The following is a 23,694-nucleotide window of genomic DNA, read 5'->3' as shown; positions in this document are numbered from 1 at the left end:
TTTTACCGCACAAAAGAATATGGACACATACGACGGAGTGTCGAATATTACGCCCGGCACGATTTATGTTGTCCGACGCGATACGCCCGATTCATATGGCACTCTTGAAGTGTTCATGATAGCGGTACGATCTTCCAAAGTACAGGCTATTATTCCCTCAAGGTACTGTTCGTCACACAGTATTCTATTTCTGCACTTATTGCTGTGCAATTGAAATTTATATTACTCACTCTTACAATGCAATTAATTGACTTCACTACGATATTTATAACTGGCAAACACTGTCCTAAGTTCATGGTGCTCGAGTGCGAGCACATTTTATAAGTACCGGCGGATGCTCGTGCCAATAAATGTTGATTTACTGTAAGCACGACGGGTTTGAAGTCAGCTGCGAACGACGGTTCAGCTCCAGAGATTCATTTCACGTGTGGTGGCGAGGGTCCCTTGCACTCCTATATATGGATGAAGCTTTCCCTCGCGAATTAATTGACGTCTTGTCCATGAGGGAGGGGGTGGATTTTTAATATCGGTACTTGCATTCCGATTTGGATGTTATAATTTATATCACATTAATGCACTCCTCTGGAATAGACGCTGGATTAAATATGAACTCCCGACGATCAAAGATTTCGGAGATACGGGTGGATTTATTTTCTGCCTTTTGGCGCGCTAAACGGCGTCCATCTCAACGTGGTTCTCGTCCAGCCAATAACATTCAAGATGTCTGGTTTCCAAGAAATCCAGCCTTCAATTCATTTAATTTGCCAATAATTATTGATTATTTTTCCATGCGTGACATCTAATAGGTTCATTACGTCGATCTGTGTACTCACAATAATTTATTAATGATTACTTTTGAAGTTACGAGAATATCTCATCCATCATATCTCAAGATGGTATCCCTGAGCCTCCCAACAAATTTTTGTGATTGGACTACAAGTACGCACGTGATTTATGTTTCCACCTGGGCCAGCGATTGTCGTAGAAAACACTGTACTTTTCTGTTCCCCATTTCCTAGAATTCGTGACGCAGCGGAAATTTTTCGTCCGCCCAGAATATACTCTGGCAGCGTTCAAGTTGCAACATCCCTATTGTTCGTGACTGGCCTTTCTCTTTCTGACCGAAACTTATTTGTGGACATGGATTTTCCTGGTCGCCAAACTAATGAGCTCACCTGCTGTGCAGCAGCTCTATGCTGCTGTGACAGACTAAGCTCCACGGCTCTAGTCTGTCGTGTAACCAACTTATATTTCAACATTACTCGTATGGAATAAAATTTTCTGTACTTCAATAAATGTACCATATATTATTTCATAAATCAAATCATGATTGACTTTGGACCCCATTCACTCGGGTTCAATAGATAGTGTGCAGAGGAAAGCAGCAAGATTTGTAACAGGGGATTTCAGGATACACAGTAGTGTATCAGAAATGTTAGAGGAACTGGGGTGGGAAACTTTAAGTCAGAGAAGGGAAAGAACTAGACTTACAGGATTATATAGAGCCTATACAGGAGAGGAAGCATGGGGAGAAATCCGTGAGAGGCTTCAGTTGGAAAATAATTATATTGGCAGAACTGACCACAAGTATAAAATGAGAAGGAATTTTAGCAGAAGCGACTGGGGTAAATTTCATTCATTGAGAAGGGCGTGAAGGAGTGGAACAGTTTACCAGGGGTAGTGTTTGATCCTTTTCCAAAATCTGTACAGGTATTTAAGAGGAGAATAAACAGCAACATGGAAAATAAATGAAATGTTAGAGGGCATTCGACCGGTGCAGGCTATTGTAAATAAAAATGTGTGTTAAAAAAATTAATTCCTTCCCCTGGTCCGTGGAATTTGGACAGCCAATGTAGGGGACTGCCTGTAGGGGTGAAGTACAGTGGAGACTTCAAGGGCCCTGGGACCGCTACGGTAGCTGTGAAGGCCCTTCAGGAACTCTGAAAAGTGGTGGCAAAAAGGGGCTCTGGTTAAGACGCAGCAGGTCGTTATGCTACTTAGGTTCCAAAATGGGTAAAAAAAAGTAAATAAATGCAATGTAAATTTTAATCTTATACCAGTTGCATAGTATTATTTGAAGTAATTCCACATACTGTATATGAGTTGACTATGTTTGTAAATATAGGAGATATTATAAGTAGAATTTTGTAAACTATGTAAATTTATTAAGGATGATCTGTTTGTTTAATAGAAAAAAATGTTAGCATAAATTGTATATTATTGTATTGTAAAGAAAAATTTCTTCTCTTGTTAATTTAAAATTTAGTGCTTGACAATAATGTATAGTGTACCATTTGCCACCGTGGTAGACACCTCATTTGCAAATAAAAAGATTTTGATTTCATTTTGAAATGTGGACACAATGTTAAATGAAACAGTATTCAACATTTAACATGTTGATGGTGTAACCAGTAAACATTTTTTAAAAATTAATATGTTGTTTAATGTTAATCAGTGGCGACCGGCCTCAGGTTACAAAGCACCCCGTAGACATGGACCAAAAGTATTCGGAATGCAATATGTGTATAATGAAATGTATGTATAACAATTCATGTTTATCTAAAATTAGTTGCATTGACTTAGTAAGTGATTCAAGTATAATACGTAATTTGTTTTTACTTTTTGTTAATTTCGGGAGGTATGTTTTTTAGTGAAATCTTTTTTTTTACGATGTCGGGTGGGTAATTTCATTAACGTACATTGGCTATCCTGGTGTGTTGTGCTCTTGTCTTTCTCGAAGTATTCGAGGCACGTTTACGTGTTTCGCGTTAACTTAGTCAAAAATATTACTACATGTATTATTGTACTTGAGTGGATTTGGTGGAGTATTGTATTTGTGAATTGTTTCGCTGAGGATCTAGAAAATATCAATATGACGTCGATGCCGGGGACGTTGGCATTTGATGAATATGGTCGACCGTTTATAATAATCCGGGATCAACAGAATCAAAAGAGATTAACCGGCATTGACGCCCTGAAGGTATTTGTGAGCATGTTTATGAGCTATTTAATAGATGTGTTACGAATTTCGTGCTTTGCTTTCTCTAGTTCTCCATGGTTGTACCTTTGAATTCAGACTTCCCGATTCCTGAAATTGAAAAGCTATGCTTGGCAGTCGAGATGTGGGTGTTGAACACTGATCGGTGGATTGAGTGGGTGTTGAATACTTTGATCGGTGGACGGGAAGGTTCGAGTGGATTGGAAAAATAGCGAGTAATATTTCATGTTGTGTATTTGATTGACAGTGTTTGCTAACGAAGCAACTCAATATTCTGAAAATGTTGTTTCGGCTGCTTTCCAAATATGGCTGTCAAATAGTAGGGATTGCAAGAAAAAATTTAACAAAACTAATCCGTACAGGTTTTGGGTAGGATTGCCCATCTTTCGAACCCTTACGAAACAAAACAATATTTCTAGTTTGACAGGATGTGTGATCTGTACGAGGAGAAACACAAATTTACATTATATACAGGCAGCTAGCTTATATTTTAATTAGCTTTTCCTGTTCATTGTCAGCAGGTGAGCACAATTCACCTGGACAAAATTTTTCTTCAAAATTCTATTTTAATAATAAGAATTTTATTGCAGCCAATGGCCATTTTAAGAAATAAATAAAATTTAAAAAAATATCTGGCAAAAACCTACCCTAGGCACTCCGGTATATAACACACAACTTCGCGAAGAAATATATAAGAATCGTACCTTAAAATCCTTTGGGAAGAGAGATGTGTTCATTTCAATAGCCAGGGACCCACCCAACCCGCCCAAAAAGGTATGTTTACTTTTATAACAGAAAGAAAGTTCTCAAGCGTCAACCACCATTAGCCGGCCAGGGCAAAAACCTACCCTAGGCACTCCGGTATATAACACACAACTTCGCGAAGAAATATATAAGAATCGTACCTTAAAATCCTTTGGGAAGAGAGATGTGTTCATTTCAATAGCCAGGGACCCACCCAACCCGCCCAAAAAGGTATGTTTACTTTTATAACAGAAAGAAAGTTCTCAAGCGTCAACCACCATTAGCCGGCCAGCTACGAGCACGGCCATTGGCCGACATGACGTCATTCCCATAATTCCTAACTCTCTGATTCCGTTGCCAACCCGCGCAGAATGAAAACACCGGAATGGAACTAATGTAATTAAGTAGCTGTAACCTATCATTTGAAATCCAGGCCAAGCTCTGTCATGAGAACAGTGGCTCCCTTCGGGAGCCACACTCCCTTCGGGAGCCACACTCCCTTCGAGAGGCTCTTAACTATGGCCGCGGCGCATACTGCCCGCACGGCAAGAAAAAATGTAATTTAGTCGCTGTAACCTATCATTTGAAATCCAGGCCAAGCTCTGTCATGAGAACAGTGGCTCCCTTCGGGAGCCACACTCCCTTCGAGAGGCTCTTAACTATGGCCGCGGCGCATACTGCCCGCACGGCAAGAAAAAATCTAATTTAGTCGCTGTAACCTATCATTTGAAATCCAGGCCAAGCTCTGTCATGAGAACAGTGGCTCCCTTCGGGAGCCACACTCCCTTCGGGAGCCACACTCCCTTCGAGAGGCTCTTAACTATGGCCGCGGCGCATACTGCCCGCACGGCAAGAAAAAAGTAATTTAGTGGTTGTAACCTAACATATATATACAAAATAATGTAATGAAATTTAAAACCTACGGCAAAAACCTACCTTCGCGGGCTTGGCTTTTGGTGGATTTTTCCTTAGTTGGCAACAGTTCGCAGATCGCTCGCAGATCGTAAAGGACACTCCTATCGGCAATCCCGTGAAGTAAAAATAAAAGAGCATCACCGGCCGCCGAGCTTTCCTGTACAGCATGCGGAGTGAGTGGAGTGCCTACACTAGGCTTCTGCCGATGTAAGACTTCACCTACTGCTACCATCCACAACAAGTTATCGAGAACTCTTACAAGAACTAAAAGAAAAAAGAGCAGATATTGGGATGGATTTCTACGGAACAGACGCCATGATCAACCGTGAATGGACACGCACAGGATATGACTTACGGCATACAGTTACCGAGGTTTGCCATACATGGGTTTCATCATAAAGTATGCCAGACCTGGAATTATTATGAACCAGGGCAGAAGCTCCTCCACATCCTCCACTAAAAACGTTTCCCTCGCCAATAGATAGACTATTACAAGTAACAACTCTCATTATTGTTCCGTATTGAAGATGACGTTAGGCATAGATATCAAGGATAATTAAATAAAAAACCACCTATTCAATACTTTCCAATACTTTTCAATACCACCTGGAAAGTATTGAATAGGTGGTTTTTTATTTAATTATCCTTGATATCTATGCCTAATAGATAGACTAGTCGAGATGGAGTGTATTTCGAGACGTTTAGAACTCGCTTGAGGAACCTCGCTTTCAGACTTTCCAATTCTTGCAGTTGTTTCTTCGAGAGACCATATGTGGCTACAGGCATAACCTTGATTACGAAAAGTCGCATGGCTGTCTCCAGGGACAGGCGTGGTAGTTGCTTGATGTCGTTGATGTTCCCAATTGCTGCGGCTATTCTTTCCCTCAGGTGTATCGAGAAAGACGTTCCAGTTACTTGAATTGTGATTCCGAGGTATTTGTAGGCATTGCTATTCCTGAGCCTCTGTCCTTTGCATTGTATAAAATCCTGCTTTGCTAATTTACCACCTTTTCTGAATACTACTAACTCAGTTTTGTTTACATTTAGCGCCATTTCATTCTCATCTGCCCATTCTGTGATGAGATCCATCGCACTCTCTAATTCATCTCTATTCTCTGAGGCCAATGCCATGTCATCGGCATATATGTATGCGTTTACACTCTTAGTGCATCTCTTGATCTTAGCTGTCACATCATGCGTTAGGACATTGAATAGTAATGGACTCAATGGGTCGCCCTGAAGCACTCCAGTCGTTTGGCTGATCCATTTGGATGTGCAAAGGTTGTCATTTATTTGTACGAAATTTTCTGTTAATATATTTACTGCTAGTCTTGTCAGCCATGTTCTTCCAATTAAAGCTTCCAGCTTCTTCAGCATCTTTGTCCTGTTTACTCTGTCAAAGGCCTTGGTATAGTCAATGAAAACTACGTACATCTTCCCTCGATGTTCGGCAGTTGCTCGGTGGATGTCTTGAAGTAGATTTCCAGCTGCCATCAAAGTTGATCTGCCTGATCTAAAGCCATACTGTTCTTCCAGCAAAAGCGGATCTACTGGTGTGCCTATGCGTTGGGTCAGCAATCTTGTAAGCAGTTTAAAACCTACTTGTTCCAGTGCAATTCCTCTGTAGGACTCAGGTCTAATCACCTCTCCTTTTCCTTTATAGAGCATTTTTATAGTTGACTTCCTCCAAGATGATGGAATCTTCCCTGTCTCTAGACATTTGTTCAGCAGCTCTGTCCATACTAGCAATAGGTATGGTGCTGAGGCTTTCAGATGTTCATTGAAAATCCCATCCGGACCTGCAGCTCTATGGTTCCTCGTGGCCTCAATAACCTTCTTCACTGCAAGTGGACACACTGCAGCCCAAAGTTTGTAACGATATAAGGAAGTGAAAATAATGCAAATCTTACTTGGAATTCCTTTTAGAGGAGAGATGTGTTCATTGTGATGTCTAGGAACTCTCCGTCCCACCTCCAGAAGTACATTCACTTTTATAACCGAATAAAGAGCAGCACCTGCCATTGCCCATGGCTGAAGTAGCTACTTGCATTCCTGTTGGTCAACGTGAACAGAATGTGATGTCATTGTCATCAATGCTGGTAATTTTTTTTTTTTTTTTGCTAAGGGCTTTACGTCGCACCGACACAGATAGGTCTTATGGCGACGAATGCTGGTAATTAGATTGCGTTACCAAGCCGTGCTGAATTAAAGCAGAAAGAAAAAAGACCATGTAAAGGAAACAATATGAAATACACAACAGCAGTAATTTAATGTAATACGTTAATGCAGATTGCACTGCTGTCTCCCAACAGAATGCTAGAGAACTGAAAGTCGCTTTGCGGCCCTAACCTGGTACGCCCACAGACCCCATATGCTTGGTGACAGACCAGTCGCTTTGTCACTAGCCGGACCTAACCAGTCCAGACCAGTCGCTTGCTTACTGACCTGAAATATAAGTTAAATAGAATGTGCTGCTATCTCCCTACAGAATGCTAGAGACCTAAAAGCCGCTTCGCAGCCCTAACCAGGGGGCTTACGCCCCCAGACCCCCTTTGCTTGGTCACAGTTCAATGGTTTTGTCACTAACCGGACCTAACCACAATCCAGACCAATCGCTTTGTCACTAGCCGGACCTAACAGATCAAGACCAATCGCTTTTTCATTAGCTGGACCTAATCAGTCCAGACCAATTGCTTTCATCCTGACCCCGAAATATAAGTTAATTCATATTTTGCACACTGTCTGATATAGAATGAGCTGCTATCTCTTTGCTTGGCGAGAACATACTCACGTCCTTGGCGAGAAGATCGGCAAGGGCTCTGGTAAAGAAGTAGGGGACTGGAAACAATTATAATGCATTGAAAATTACTCACGTGTTCAGGACTCCATTTTGAATATTATTAAATCTCGAAATCTTGCATTCTTAGTGATTTTGCCCTAATATTGGTAATAATTGTACATATGAAGTATGAGGATGTTATTCATGATAGCCATCTTTGCTATTATTTGCAGTCCCCTACTTCTTTACCATTCCCATCGCAAGAAATAAACGAGAGTCTTTCCGCTTGTAGCTGAATGTAGCGAGTATTTGGCTGCGAGGGGTGAACTATTGATCAAGGCAGTCATCCTTGCTGGGGGGGGGGGGGGGAGGGAGGTAGAATACATCCAAGTGTATCCTCTATCGTAAAAGGCAACTAAAAGGGAATCCTAGGGCTCTCAGCTAGAGAGTGTGGGTTGATGGCCATGAGGCCTTCAGCTGAGTTCTGGCTTTACTTCCACTAGTGCTAGGTTTATCTTTCATTTATGCCAGGGATGGCAAACTTTTTTTCAACCAGTGTGCCGTTTTAAGTCTGGTTTATTTTTCTCGAGTGTCTGCTGTGCCACTTGTTATTTTTCTTTAAAAAATTGGATACAACCCCCTCTCCATCCCGAATGTTACATATTTATCTATATTTACTAGATATATACAGTATACGTAGCATGTAAATGCATTTGATTGCATGTTCTGTGGTCGTACTTTGCAAATATTGCAAAAATACATTCTAAGTATGTAAGTTTTAAGAATACCTAACATTATTTGTAAAAGGTTATGATAGCGCCCATTATAACACACTTCGTCATTAAATGTTATGAGATACAGAAATAAATACGGACATTGCCAATGGACTGTAAGTGAAATATCATTCTCACATTTAGTGTGAAACTGTTGTTGAATCTTGTTAGCAATGTCATTTATGTTAGGTTCATAACTTGTCGTCTTCAATACTACACAAAGGTCTGAACCAAGACTGTTTCTAACCATCGACTTCACAACGTGAATTGTAGAAAATAGTTGCTCGTAGAAGTATGATGAAACCAAACAAAATAAGTAGGACTGTAGCAAGTTTCTTAATGTCCGGAAACTTTTGTGGGAAGCTGTTCCACTCTTCAACCATTAAGTTATCTGTCTTCTGGAGAGAGTATTCACCAACAACACACTATTTTCACCAATGATTCACGAAGTTGTACAAATTTGTTCACCCATGTACTGCTTTCTTGAAGGTCAATCAACTCCATTTCTAAAAGGTCAGTATCTAACTGGTCACAAAGATTGACCTTAATTTGTGCAATATGAGGTTTTTGAAATTAAGTGCAATGTTTTCTCCAAGTCTCTAATGGCAGAATCTCTTGGAAACTATTTGTTTTGAATATTGTAAGACGTCCACATCATTCATATTTGGGTCTTCAAAAGTTGCATGATCCGGAAAATTTGACATCAATTCAAGTTGTACTTTAACTGAAGGGAAGAACTAATGTCTTTGTTTCAACATCCCTGACAAATACTTTTAAGTTTTCTCTGAAATGATTTTATGATATCAAACAATCTGTCTCTAGTGTGTCCTTTTCATTGCAGTTCCTTATTCACAATATTGTATACTGCTGTAAAATCATGGAGAAACATTAAATCGCACAGCCAGATTAGGGTTCGCGAGTTCTGGGAATTCTTTCTGCACATAGGGCTTCCTGGTGAAACATACAATGGAACCGTAAAATGGTGTTTAATTTCTTACTTAAGAAATTTCACAAACCCGTTATGAAAACCTGCCATACTTCGTCCAGCATCTGTTGTCACAGACACAATTTTCTATAACTCAAACCCCATTTTAATACAAGTTCTTGCTTCACTTTGTTCATTATGTCCTTTCTTGTTGTAGTTCGTATGCTAAGAAATTGAACTATTTCCTCCCCTCATCAAATTTCCACTAGGAAATTGGGCAGAAACAGCTAACCTTACTAGTAAGGCCACATCTGTGCTTTCATCAAGGCAATATACCTGGGAGTTATCCAAATCAGCTGTCAATTGCTCCAAAACATCTTTACTCATTCTTATTATTCTATCCTTGACAGTGTTTCTGCTGGTGGCATTTATTTAATTTAATTTAATTTCATAATTATTTGTTTGTTATGAATGTTCTCAAATAATGTGTTGGATGTCAATATGAAAGCCTCCTTCAAGAACTCATTGTCAGAAAGTGGTTTCCTATGCTGTACTATGTAGTGAGACAGATGGAAACTAGCCGCACTTGGCCTGAAAGATGATACAAAAGAACTAGTTCGATATTTTTTATGAAACAAATTCTCTTCTTTCTTTGTTTGGCATGGAACAAACATTTGAATGATTTGTCTCAATGACTGTTTACATTAAATGTGCGGGATACAACTGTTTCTGAACACAGGCAACACAAAGCTTTATTGTTGCTTTCTATCACTACGAATTCCCTTGTCCACTGTTCTTGAAAAATCCGGCCACCACCTTTGTTAAGTTCCCGTTTTTTTTTTTTTTTTTGGAACCAAAAACAAGTTTGCGAGGTCCGTATACAAAACCACCAGAAAACAATATTCAATAAACGGTTATACACTAAGAATAATTACGTGTTACTGGCCACCTCACACATACGCACTTGACTTCTGGACCTATCAGTGTTCCCCATAATGCACGTTTGAATGCAACTAGCATTTAGATAATAAATATTTTACATGTGAAACGCTATGACTATGCGTTGCACGACATATGTATAGTGTATAGGACAAGACACATATAAAAACGTTAATAGGCTATGGTTATGTGCTGTGTCACTGAAATAGTGTTCCCATGTCACCTAGTGACGCATGGCATAGATCCGCCATCCCTGATCTATGCTATCTGACCTCCCATGGTCAACTCTTGTTTTTTCCTGACCTCAACAGTATGGGGTTTGCGAGGATTAGGGCGTCTTTCCATTTTCACGCCCTGTGTAGCTCTTTCCTTTCTCTTGCTGATACCTTCATCCTTAGGAGGGTCAGACCTCTTCATTTATATATGTCTTTTCATGAGAGTTTAATCCTGATGTGAACATGGTATGTCCACGCCTCCTCCAAACAGCGAGTTGTGGTTCGCTGAGCATGTATATAGTACCGACCTCCACCATGTCGTCTCGCATTCGGACGTACAGGGTTGTGCACTGCATATGACAACAGTACGAAGATGTGAAGTTCTGAATAAACGACTAAACCTGGATTCTGTTCACTTAGTTTATTGAACACATTCACAATCCACTGCCTGTGGTCATTTCTGAGCTGTTTTCCTCTTTTGTGCTTCACTACACGCGATGGTCCTACATCTTGCTCCATTTCTCTCACTATGAATACTCTCACTGACTGGTGCTGCAAGATGCAACACCTTATCTCCACGTTATACAGCTTGGGACTTTCCCCCACTACGAGAAGACTTCCTGTATTACACCATGCCTTGTGGCTTCATTTTTCGTAATCACTATTTTATCAAAAAAGCATACTGGTACATATGACAACCATATTTTAATTTGATTATGTACTCTTCTAAACTCTCGATAGCTGCAGCCGCTTAAGTGCGTCCAGTATTCGGGAGATAGTGGGTTCGAACCCCACTGTCGGCAGCCCTGAAGGTTCCGTGGTTTCCCATATTCACACGCAAATACTGGGGCTGTACCTTAATTAAGGCCACGGCTGCTTCCTTCCCAGTCCTAGCCCTTTCCTGTCCCATTGCCATAAGACCTATCTGTGTCGGTGTGAAGTAAAGACAATAACAAAAAAAAAACTAAAAATGAATGCAATGTACTACTTTTCTTTGAGCTCGCATACAGTCGAGTGAGTGCGACTGTTGCTTCTCCAATCAACTATGTCTGTGTCCACGTGCAAATACAAGGTGCTCCGCCTATTTGTTTACATCAGGATTAAACTCTCGTGAAAAGAGGTATAGTGTGTTAAGGGAGCATGGTTACCTGGTTATACTTCCTTTTGAACGAGTAATCACTAGAGGGCGAATGTTGATGACCCAAACATGTAACTGATAATGATCAATAAAATGCCTAGGAATTAACAGAAAAATGCCATTAACTAGAATGTTGCTTCAAAAATATTTGACCAAACTGAAATCTGATGACGGTGAAACGGTGGTTTTGCAAATAATATATCCGTGTTGTATTCACTGTACATAGTTTGCTTTTACAGAAAAAAAAAAAAAAGTTTACTTGAAAGTGTATATAAATATGTACATAGTGATTTTCTGGATGCAAGAATAAAAAGCAACATATAGCCTATTCATACATATTCATACAGGTTTTGGGTAGGATCAGCCATATTTTGAACACTTTTCTGCCCCTAAAGAACCTGGGAAAAACCCCTGTGGGTGGGGGTCGCAGATGAAGAATACACCCACAGTATCCCCTGCCTGTCGTAAGAGGTGACTAAAAGGGGCAACCAAAGGATGATTGAATTAGAACCATGAAACTACTTGTTATTAGTACCATCATGTGGGGAAAACCACGGCCTGCCTTTACTTGCGAGTAGTACTGCTATGTTGGGTACATAATAGATTTGTGATTAGTAGCAGTAGTGGGTGGGTCACTATGGGTTTACAGAACCCGTGATTAACCACTATTTGCGGAACACCACGGGCTTACGTTGCCTGTGAGTAGTACCATTTTGAGAAACACCACGGGTCTGAGAGACGCTGTGGGTTTGCGTTGCTTGTGATTAGTATCCACTATGTGAGGAACACCATGCGATAGTATGAGTCCGTATGATTAGTACACCTATGTGAGGAGCACTATTGGTTTGTGTTGCCTATGAGTGGCACCATTATGTGAGAAACACCATAGGTCTGAGTTACCTGTGTGTCGTACAATACTTGTGAGTAGTACCTTAAAATTTGGAATACCGTAAACCTACGCTACTCTTGATTAGTACTGCAACTTGAGAAATACCATGGTTCTACGTTACTAGCGATAAGTACCATTACGAGGGGTCGTTGACGTGGTTTGTGGACCCGTTTGGACAACAAGAATCATCAATTCAGAAATTGTGCATTTTAAGCAGTCCCTTGTTCAGTAATACTAATTTTTCAATATAGTTTGCGGGTCGGATCCACTGATTAAGTTCATAATCGTTGTTCACATCTTTTTGAATTCTAGCCAGTGGATCGATTTTGGAATTATTTTTAACTTTCATTATTTTGAGTTCTTTACGCTGATTATTATAAATTTGTATTTATCTTTTCATTCTTCACCATCACGTTTTAAATTTGTCAGTGGATGAATTTTGGACTTTTAAATTGTCATTGCGTTTTGTCTCATTTCGTAACATTAGGGGCCAATGACCTAGATGTTAGGCTCCTTTAAACAAGCATCAACAAACCTGGGAAAACTGGTTGTTCCTCGCACTCGCGTTTTTCTCGTTTAATGTGTTGTAGGACAAACTTCGTTTTGCCACACAGTTTACAAAGTAAAACACTCCCATCTATTGAAATTTCATTCACTAGCTAAATTAAAAACACACTGTGGTGATTTCACTTTTGGAATTTTTCTTGTACAGGTCTACTTGAGAGGGTATTATTGTACTAAAGTGGAACTTATATAACTGTTATTTCAAATTCCATCTGTCGGCTTTGAGGTCCGAGGGGATTGTAGGGGCGGATACGAAGGCTGGTACATTCCTTGGGCTTGAGACACGTTAGGAAATATTTTCTCTAATTATCATAGTTCTGTATTGTGTTCCTGCACATCTTAGGAACACAAGACTCGCAGCTAAAAATCTTTCTTAGGTCTATCCTTTCGTAGTTGCCAACAGCTGCTGATTAGTTTGCTTGAGTATGAAAGATATTTAGCAAATTTCCATTAAAAAGTGTTATCATTTCATATATCGCAGAATGCATTTCTATACTAAAGCAATGTCCAATTTAAAGGGAAAAAAGATGATATTTTCAACAACATCCGTCCCTAGTAATCACCATCAACTTCAAGTACGTCATTAATTTAGGCCTTCAAACTTTTATCACAAGTACACCTCTTACCTCTCTGTAAGTAAATAGAAAAATCATCCTCTCGAGATTAAAACAACCAGTCATTACTGATCTGCATTTAGGGTAGTCGCCCAGGTGGCAGATTCCCTTACTGTTGTTTTCCTAGCCTTTTCTTTAATGATTGTGAAGAAATTGGAAATTTATATGAACATTTCCCTTGGTAAGTTATTCCAATCCCTAACTCCATTTGCTCCAATTTGTCGTCTTAAATTTCAATTTTTATCTTCATATTGTGATCTCTCCTACTTTTAAAGACACCACTCTAACTTATATTTGTCTACTAATGTCATTCCACGTCATCCCTCCACTGACAGCTTGGAACATACTATTTATAATACCAATTTCAGGTTCCCCATGGGAATCAACATCTATATCACGTTTAAATTTAAGAATTTCATTATTAAGTCTGTATTGAACTGAGAATAATAGATATGTAGAATTAAAAATCCACCTTTTCAATACTAATATTAAACCAAATAAAATATAACATTTACAGTTTCAACGCTGGTGAGCGTCATCTTCAGCCAAATATGAGAACAGGCAATCGTAAATATTCATATCATTAAATCAATGCACATATAAACTCTCTTAATATGGGACTTACGATGCCCCTAAAAGTATCTGGAGAATAAAACTGCAAATAATCACAATTTCAAATCTTGAAGTCATGATTAGAACGACACTTAATACAATATAATTCTTTTCACTCAAGTAAGAACTTTGAAAGTATTGGGTTCGACTTAGAACTGTAAGAGTCTCAAATAAAGTGTTGTCATAAATGAAATGTTATACAAAGGTCGAACCACATATAGAGTTTCTCTGTAAATATGACAATCACAATAAGAACGACACTTAATTATTTTACTCAAGATGGAATCTTGAAAGTCCTGAGTTATACTTAGAGTAGGAAGATTCTCAATTTAAATAAAAGGTCTTGTCACAGTTTATCAGATGCAGAAATGATGAAACATGTATGAAGTTTATTGCCATTGATGCTTTCATGGCCCGTGCTTATAGGCAATAATTAGGCTTTTGGGCTTATGCCGTGTCAAGAAAATAAGGTGAAATTCTTTACGTTTCGCAGAGAACTGTACTCTGCGTCATCAGAAGGAAATCTCTACTGTCCACGAGAACGGCTTCTTAAACAACGACCTTTTGAATTTAGACGTTATAATAGAAGTGGAAATGGTACTTCATTCCTCACCAGATTGCTCTCTGGACGCGGTACAGCGCTAGCATTCAAAGCGGAAGCTGATGGAACCATCAGAATCAGTCTAAGAGAGTTACCTAACCTGTGTACGTAACATATGACATTGACAGGTGTATGACTGACACAAGCCTGGAAAGAAACATCTGGCGATGAGGAACGTACAAATTTGGAAAACACTGAGACGAAATAACGGTAGTGAAGGGACAGGGAAGGGTACTACCTAGGTAAATCCTTAATGGCTGGCAACCAGGTATTACTTAATTGATAGTCAGTGTCCCTGTTGAAATTGTTAGGATTTCTACATATTTTCACAGCTTCCTGTATAATCCTGGACCTGTAGTGTCTAGTGTGGGTAAGAGCTCAAGCATCTTGGAACCGACGATAGAGCATGCTCAGCTATTGCTGATTTTGACTGGCTGGTTGAGACAAATATTACGTTCATGTTCCTTGATACCGGTACCAATGGACCGGCATGTTTGGCCGATGTATACCTCACCGCAAGTACAGGGAATTTTGTATACCCCAGGATGTAAAAGTGGGGACAATTTGTCTTTGGTTTTACCCAGACTGTGAGCAGTTTTAGTGGCGGTGCCAAAGACTGTTTTTTACATTGTATTTGCGGAGGACCTTGGCAATTCAATCTGTGGTGTTGTGAATGTAAGGCAAGTGGGCAGTTCCTTTCACTTCTTCCTTCTGTGAGCTCTGCTTGGTCGTTTCTCTGGGATGCAGGGCTCTATGAATCTGCAGATCGCTGTAACCATTACCCTTGAACGTGACTTTGAGCGTGTCCATCTCCACCTGGATATTTTATGGCTCACAAATTCGTCTCGCCCTCTTGACGAGTGTTGTGAGAATGTCTCGTTTTTATGCTGGATGGTGAGAATCTGCGTGAAGGTGGCGATTTGAGGAGGAGGTTATTGCTTAGGCGCCCATCAAGCCTATGATATGGTGAAGGTATGTTGATGATGCATTTGTGGTCTGGACAGAAGGTCCTCAGAAACTTCATCTATTTCTAAATCCCCTAAATCAGCAATATCATTCAATTAAATTCACTATGGAGATGGAGTCGGACGGATGCCTTCCTCTCTTGGATGTTCTGGTAAGAATGAAAGTGGACGGCTCCTTAGGACGTACCATCTATGGTAAGCCTACCCACACAAATTGCTATCTTCATGCCCATTCTCACCACCATCCAGCACAAAAACAAGGCATTCTCACGACACTCGTCAAGACGGCGAGACAAATTTGTGAGCCATCAATTATCCAGGTGGAGATGGACACGCTCAAAGTCACGTTCAAGGGTAATGGTTACAGCGATTTGCAGATTCATAGAGCCCTGCATTCCAGAGAAACGACCAAGCAGAGCTCACAGAAGGAAGAAGTGAAGGGAACTGCCCACTTGCCTTACATTTACAACACCACAGATCGAATTGCCAAGGTCCTCCGCAAACACAATGTAAAAACAGTCTTTGGCACCGCCACTAAAAGTGCTCACAGTCTGGGTAAAACCAAGGACAAATTGTCCCCACTTTTACATCCTGGAGTATACGGAATTCCCTGTACTTGCAGTGATGTACACATCGGCCAAACGTGCGGGTCCATTGGTACCTGTATCAAGGAACATGAACCTAATATTCGTCTCAACTAGCCAGTCAAATCAGCAATAGCTGAGCACGCTCTATCGTCAGTTCATGATGTCACGTTCCAAGATGCTCGAGCTCTTACCCACACTAGACACTACAGGTCCAGGATTATGTGGGAAGCTGTGAAAATACGTAGAAATCCTAACAATTTCAACAGGGACAGTGTTTTATCAATTAATACCTGGTTGCCAGCCATTAAGGATTTACCTAGGTAGTAGTAGTAGTAGGAAGGTCGAGATTTCCTGCTGAAGGCGCAGAGCACAGTTCTCATTTATAACGTGGAGATAGTGTTTTATAAACTAATTTTAAGATTTAAAGCATATTATTATAGACATAATTGCATTGTCACCCATAGTGACATACATGCCAGTTCCCGTCTTGATATGCCCCATTTGGACGTAACCAAACATTTATCATATGGCATTCCCCAGGCAAAGTATAATCATTGCTTCATGATCTATATGTGAATGTACTGTTCAGCTGAAGATGGCCCAAAGGAAGGGGGTCAAAACCATTACTGTAGTAAATAATTACAATAAACAAGTATTGATAAGGTAGAAGTCCTTTCCTGTTTATAATTATGTAGTTCGTCAATACGGATATGAAGATCATAGATTACGAAGAGCACAGTTACCTGCGAAACGTAAAGAATTTCACCTTATTTTCTTGACATGGCATAAGCCCAAAAGCCTGTATAATGTCTATGTATAAAGTTTCTTTGTAAACATTAAAATTATTATTGAAAAACAAACTTTGAACAGTCGTCTGTTTTAAAAGTTGTAATTACAGTGTTTCATCATTTCTGCTTCTGATCAATTGTGACAGCCTTTTATTTAAATTTAGAATCTTCCTACTCTAAGTAGCGCTCAGGACTTTCAAGATTCCATTTTGAGTAAAATAATCTTGTCATTCTATTTGTGATGGTCATATTTACAGGGAAACAAACACTGTGGTTCGACCTTTGTATAACATTTCATTTATGAGAAGACTTTTTATTTATTTGAGAATCTTACAGTTCTAAGTCAAACTCAATACTTTCAAAGTTCTTACTTGAGTGAAAAGAATTATATTGTGTTAAGCGTCGTTCTAATCATAGAGTTAGGAAATGATTCACCAGAGGTAGCATTGGCGCCACCGTCTACGAGAGAATCAGTGTAGCGAGCGGAGCATGTTGAAATCGCAGCTGTTTGGCAAAAAGCTCACTCCGCTGTACTCATCAATGTAAAACGGGGCCTTTTAAAAATGTGTGGATATACATAAGGTTTAAGATTCTTACATGTAAATATTCTCAGATACTACAGTATACTTGCGATGCTTCTCTCCAGTAAAAAAGAAAGCCCAAAAAGCATGAATACAGGACTAAATGCGTAATAAAAGAGAACGGTGTTCAGGTGCAGTTAATTTACAGAAAATCAATTTACTCTTCATATTAAGTCTTCTAACAACATACGTTTAGAAAGAGGGCACGTATATTTCGCTTTTGTGTGTGTGTGTGTGTGTGTGTGTATGTAAATGACCAGAAATTTGGTATAATTCTCCCCAATGACCGAAAATGTCCTCTCTCGTACGAAGCGGATGAGCGAATTTTTAGGCCTAAAACCGTTGGCGAGATTTAGGGGCAAAGTAGGCAAAATATTATCATCGCCGGTTTAGACCCTACCTTTCTGAGCCCAAGTTGGCACGTTCGAGCCGGGCTCAGTCTGATGATTCTTGAAGGTGCTCATATGTCAGCCTCTTGTAAATAGATAAATTTAGCGGCACATGAAAGAAATCCCGCGGGGAAAAAATGCCGACACCTCAGCGTCTCCGAAAACCATGCAAGTACTTAGTGGGGCGTAGAGCCACTATTATTATTATTATTATTATTGTCGATGTTTTCTAAACGTTATTACAAGTGGAAATATGACACTCGGTTGTCGTTTCAGCCTCTTATGGAGTTTTTATTTAGGTTTTCCTGTAATGTATGATTTGCTTTAAGATTTTAACTGATTTCCGTTAATGGAAAGGGAGAGTCGTAAAGTATATGATAGAAAAGAATTGAAAAAATACTTCAATATTTTTTATAACTTGCTTTACATCGCACCGACACATATAGGCCTTCTATGGGATAGGAAAGAACTAGGAGTGGGAAAGAAGCACCCGTGGGCTTAATTAAGGTACAATCCCAGCATTTGCCTGGTGTGAAAATGGGAAACCAAGGAAAACCATCTTCGGGGCTGCCGACAGTGCCTTCTGAACCCACTATTTCCCAAAAGCAAGCTTACAGCTGCGTGGTCCTAAGCACACGGCAAACTCGCTCGGTCAGTAATTCATTATATGCTTGTATATAGACCTATATGACATTTAAAGGAATAATAACATTGACGAAAATAAAAGACTCAGATGTTCACACGGTGTTGCACATCTAGTCTCTAAATTGTAAAATGTGGTAAGGAATGAATGGGGATTGCTACAAGTATTGTACGAAGGGAAAGCAACAAACTTTATATACAGAAAATATATTCAATAGCTTTTTATAGGCCTATTATAAATACACACAAAAAGTGAAAAACGGACCACAATTTCAGACTATCATGCACATCTTTTCTCATCTTCTTGTTTGTACCAATTCGCTTTACGTCTCAGCGATGACTGTTGGACAGGAAAGGGCTAGGAGTGGGAAGGAAACGACTATGGCCTTAATTAAGGTACAGCCTCAGCATTTGCCTGGTGTAAAAGTTGGAAACCATCTTCAGGGCGTCGAGAGTGGGGTTCAAACCCACTATCTCCTGTATGCAAGCTGACAGCTATGTGACCTACAGACTGCAGCCTCTCGCTCGGTATCATGAACATGATTTTTCTGTGTATTCGCTTTTAAAGGCATGGCCATTCACTAAAAGAAAAATGTCATCCCTTATATTTCGTAAAACATTAATTTCAGTCTTCAAGGTAAGATCCAAAGTATCACATTCATGCCGACAGGGGAAGCAGTCGCGAAGTCAGCCTAAGCAGGCCAACTCAACAAAGTATTATTTTATACGCACGGAAATGAATTTCAAGGAAAATACCTGTGAAAAGATATGTCGTGGCCCTTTGTGAACCTCTCTATTCAGGCATAAGCTGCTCAGGAGACTGGCATTTTCCTTCAAAGAGATATAAACTTCAATTTATCGGGAAGCTCCATTAGTGACAGTGCCAAACAATCCAGCTTTTGTCAAACAGCGCGCTCGTTCAGCTTCGCACGCGACTGCAGCGCCAATGCTACCTCTAGTGTATGATTTACTAACTGTATGGTTCTAATCGCAACTTCAAGATTTTGAAATTGTGATTATTTGAAGTTTTATTCTCAGATACTTTAAGGGGCATCATAAGTTCCATATTAAGAGTGTTTATATGTGCAGTGATTTAATGATATGTATATTTACGATTGCCTGTTCTCATATTTGGCTGAAGATGACTCTCACCAGCGTCAAAACTAGTTCCAAGTAAATGTTATAACTTATTTGGTTTGAATATTAGTATTGAAACGGTGGATTTTTAATTTTATGTATCTATTATCTATATCACATACCATTTAATCGAGCAGCTAGTCTCCTTTCTCCCAAGTCTTCCCAGCACAAACTTAGCAACATTTTGTAAACACCCTGTGTGTATCCCCTGCCTGTTGTAAGAGGGGACAAACAAGTGCCCAAGGGGCTCTCAACTTGGGAGTGTGGGTTGGCGACTACGGGACCCTTAGCTGAGTCCTGGCATTGCTTCCTCTTACATGTGCCAGTTTCCTCACTTTCGTCTATCCTGTCCGACTTCCCTTGGTCAACACTTGTTCTTTTCCGACCCCGATGGTATTAGAGCATTCGAGGCCTAGGGAGTGTTTCATTTTCATGCCCTTCGTGGCCCTTGCCTATCTTTGTCCGTTACTTCATTTTTCGAAGTGATGGACTTCATTTTTCGAAGTGATGGACCCCTTCTCTTTTCTTCTTTTTCTCTCTGTCTACCCCCTGTGCATGGGGGATGCAGACGAAAAATACACCCACGGTATCCCCTGTGTGTTGTGAGAGGCGACTAAAAGGGACGATCAAGGGATCATTGTATTAGAACCATGAAATTACTTTGGATTAGTACCATCTCGTGGGGAACACCATGGGTCACCTTTACTTGCGAGTAATACCACTATATTAGGTACACCAGAGGTTTGTGATCAGTAGCAGAGAGAGGTTCACTGTGGGTTTCCAGTACCCGTGATTAGTATCATTGTGAGAAACATCACGGGTCTGCGCGTTGGAACACCATGGGAATAATGGTGTCCGTGATTAGTACATGTAGGTGAGGAACACCATCCATTTGCGTTGCCTATGAGTGGCGCCATTATGTGAGAAACACCATAGGTATGCGTTACCTGTGTGATGTACAATACTTGTGAGTAGTACCATCATGTGTGGAATACCGTGAGTCTACGCTACTTTTGATTAGTACCCCAACATGACAAATACCATGGTTCTACTGTACTAGCGATTAGTACCATTATGAGGGGCCGTTGATCTAGATTTTGGACCCCTTTAGACAACAAGCATCCTCGATTCATCTAATTTTTGATCTGTGTCGGTGTAACGTAAAACCACTAGAAAGAAAGATTATCTAGGTCATTTTGCAGTTTCTCAAAATCTGTAACTTAATTATTACTCTATAAAGGATAACAATCATCCGCAAAAACCTTATCTCTGATTCCATTTCTTTACTCATATCATTTACTTATATATAAAACATAAGGAACTGAGCAAGTGGCTGTGCGGTTCGGGTCACATAGTTGTTAGCTTGCATTTGGGAGATAGTGGGTTCAAACGCCACTGTTAGCAGCCCTGAAGATAGTTTACCCGTGGTTTTCCATTTTCACACCAGGCAAATGCTAGGGCTGTACCTTAAGGCCACGGCCGCCTCCTCTTCCCTCCCCCATCGTTGCCATAAGACCTACTACCTGTGTTGGTGGGGCATTAAGCAGCTTGTAAAAAAAAAAAAAAAAAAAAAAAAAAGCAAGCCATAAAGGTCAATAATACTGCTTTGAGGAATTCCCCTTTTAATTATTACAGGGTCAGATAAAGCTTCGCCTTCTCTAATTCTCTGATTTCTATTTTCTAGAAATATATCCACCCATTCAGTCACTCTTTTGTCTAGTCCAATAGCACTCATTTTTGACAGTACTATTCCCATGATCTACCCTATCAAATGCCTTAGATAGGTCAATCGTGATAGTCCATTTGACCTCCTGGATCCAAGATATCTGCTATAACTTGCTGGAATCCTACAAATTAAGCTTCAGTGGAATATTATTTCCTAAACCCGAACTGCCTTCTATCGAACCAGTTATTAATTTCACGAACATGTCTAATATAATCAGAAAAAATGCTTTCCGAAAGCTTACATGCAATGCATGTCAAACTGATTGCCCTGTAATATTCAGGTTTATGTCTATCATCCTTTCCTTTATACACAGGGGCTATTATAGCAACTCCTTATACATTTGGTATAGCTCCCCCATGCAAGCAATAATCAAAAACGTACTTCAGATATCGTACTATATCCCAACCCATTGTCTTGAGTATATCCCCCCCAAAATCGTATAAATTCCAGCTGCTTTTCTAGTTTTCAACTTTATCTTATTGTTATACCAATTGGACTTCACAAAAGTGTGACTGAATGGGTGGCTATGTTTCTGGAAAATAGAACTCACAGAATTAGAGTAGGCGAAGCTTTATCTGTCCCTGTAATAATTAAGAGGGGAATTGCTCAAGGCAGTATTATTGGACCTTTGTTTTCTTATATATATCAGTGATAGGTGTAAAGAAATGGAATCTGAGATAAGGCTTTTTGCAGATGATGTTATTCTGTACAGTGTAATAAATAAGTTACAGGATTGTTAGCAACCGCAAAATGACCTCGATGATAATAATAATAATAATAATCGTATGGCCTCAGCTACCGTGTGCAGACATTTCGATTTGACGCCATCTGGCTGTCTGCTCGTCAATTTCGACGTTCCGTTTTACTCTAGGTCCGCTAGATGGCAGACAGAGTAAACCGGATCTCTCTTGGGCGTCTATGGCTGAGATTTAATTAATTTTGTCGGGTGAATACCAAATGTATCACCAGAGATCTTTTACATGCCGACATCGTACGACCTCGATAATGTTGTGAGATGGACAGTAGGCAATGGTATGATGGTAAATGGGGTTAAAAGTCAGGTTGTGAGTTTCACAAATAGGAAAAGTCCTCTTCAGTTTTAATTACTGCGTTGATGGGGGTGAAAATTCCCTTTGGTGATCATTGTAAGTGCCTAGGTCTTAATATAAGGAAAGATCTTCATTGGGGTAATCACATACATATGATTGTAAATAAAGGGTACAGATCTCTGCACTTGGTTATAAGGGTGTTTCGGGGTTGTAGTAAGGATGTATTACCCAGCCAGCAAATTGTTGCCGGTGGCGGAAATCGGAACTAATGCGCTCTGCTCAGCCACACGCCTGCGATAGAAGTGCAGTTGTCGCCAGCGAAACCTCATCGCATATCGTGTGAGTGAATGATTCGTGCTGGGTCGTGCATTGTGCTTTGTAGATTAGTAAAGCCGTGTATGTAAGTACGTACGTAAGTGAAAACAGTTAATAGACTATATTGTTCGTTGAGCAGTGGAGTAGATGTGTTTTAACATATAGTACATAGTACGAATAATAATAATAATAATAATAATAATATTAGTAATAATAATAATAATAATGGAAACGCCGAAACAGAAAAAGGGGGGAAATGGACTCATTCCGCGGAGAAGAAAAAGATATACAATGTCGTGCAGTTTTGTAAGCAAGAGAAAAAATAGAACAAAGTAATTATACCTCTTCAAAAAGCAATTTTAAGGGCAGCACATAATGTTGGTAAGTCCGAAAAAACCGTAAAAAATATTTTGAAAGACATTGAAAAGGCAGTGCAAACTGGCGAAAAGGTTACAACACCACGCAAAGAACGGTCTGAAAGAAAAGTGATTTCTATACATGACTTTGATAAATGTCGTATTCGTAGAAAATTCCTATAATTATGAAGAAAAGAAAGAAATTCCAGCGCTGCGGAAACTGCTTGTATTTGCGAAACATGAAATACAGTTTAAGGGAGGAAAGGTAACTTTCCGGGAAATTGTAAAAGAAATGGGGTTTTATTTTCGGTAGTATAAAAATAAACAAACTATCCTCATGGAAAGGTCAGGCATTGTTGCTAGACGTGCGGACTACTTACGAGCTATAAGAAATAACGTGAAGGGTCCAAATAAACCAGTAGTGTACATGGATGAAACGTGTGTTCCTACACA

The 23,694-nt window shown here is 39.8% G+C and overlaps 1 protein-coding gene across 1 annotated transcript in view; it reads left to right on the top strand.

Annotated features, from left to right (window-relative positions):
• Positions 1-2,743: 2,743 nt before the first annotated feature.
• The window catches only part of CCT5 (chaperonin containing TCP1 subunit 5), a 205,039-nt gene continuing 184,088 nt past the window's right edge, over positions 2,744-23,694 (top strand). Inside the window, exon 1 of the mRNA XM_067147554.2 lies at positions 2,744-2,980. Within this exon, the coding sequence (XP_067003655.1) occupies positions 2,873-2,980 (108 nt within the window). The 5' untranslated portion in view covers positions 2,744-2,872. The remainder of the gene's footprint in view (positions 2,981-23,694) is intronic.

The sequence above is a fragment of the Anabrus simplex genome, chromosome 5 (genome assembly GCF_040414725.1).
Source record: "Anabrus simplex isolate iqAnaSimp1 chromosome 5, ASM4041472v1, whole genome shotgun sequence".
NCBI lineage: Eukaryota > Metazoa > Arthropoda > Insecta > Orthoptera > Tettigoniidae > Anabrus > Anabrus simplex.
Note: the sequence above shows the minus strand (reverse complement) of the source record. Positions and strands in the feature narration are given on the sequence as shown.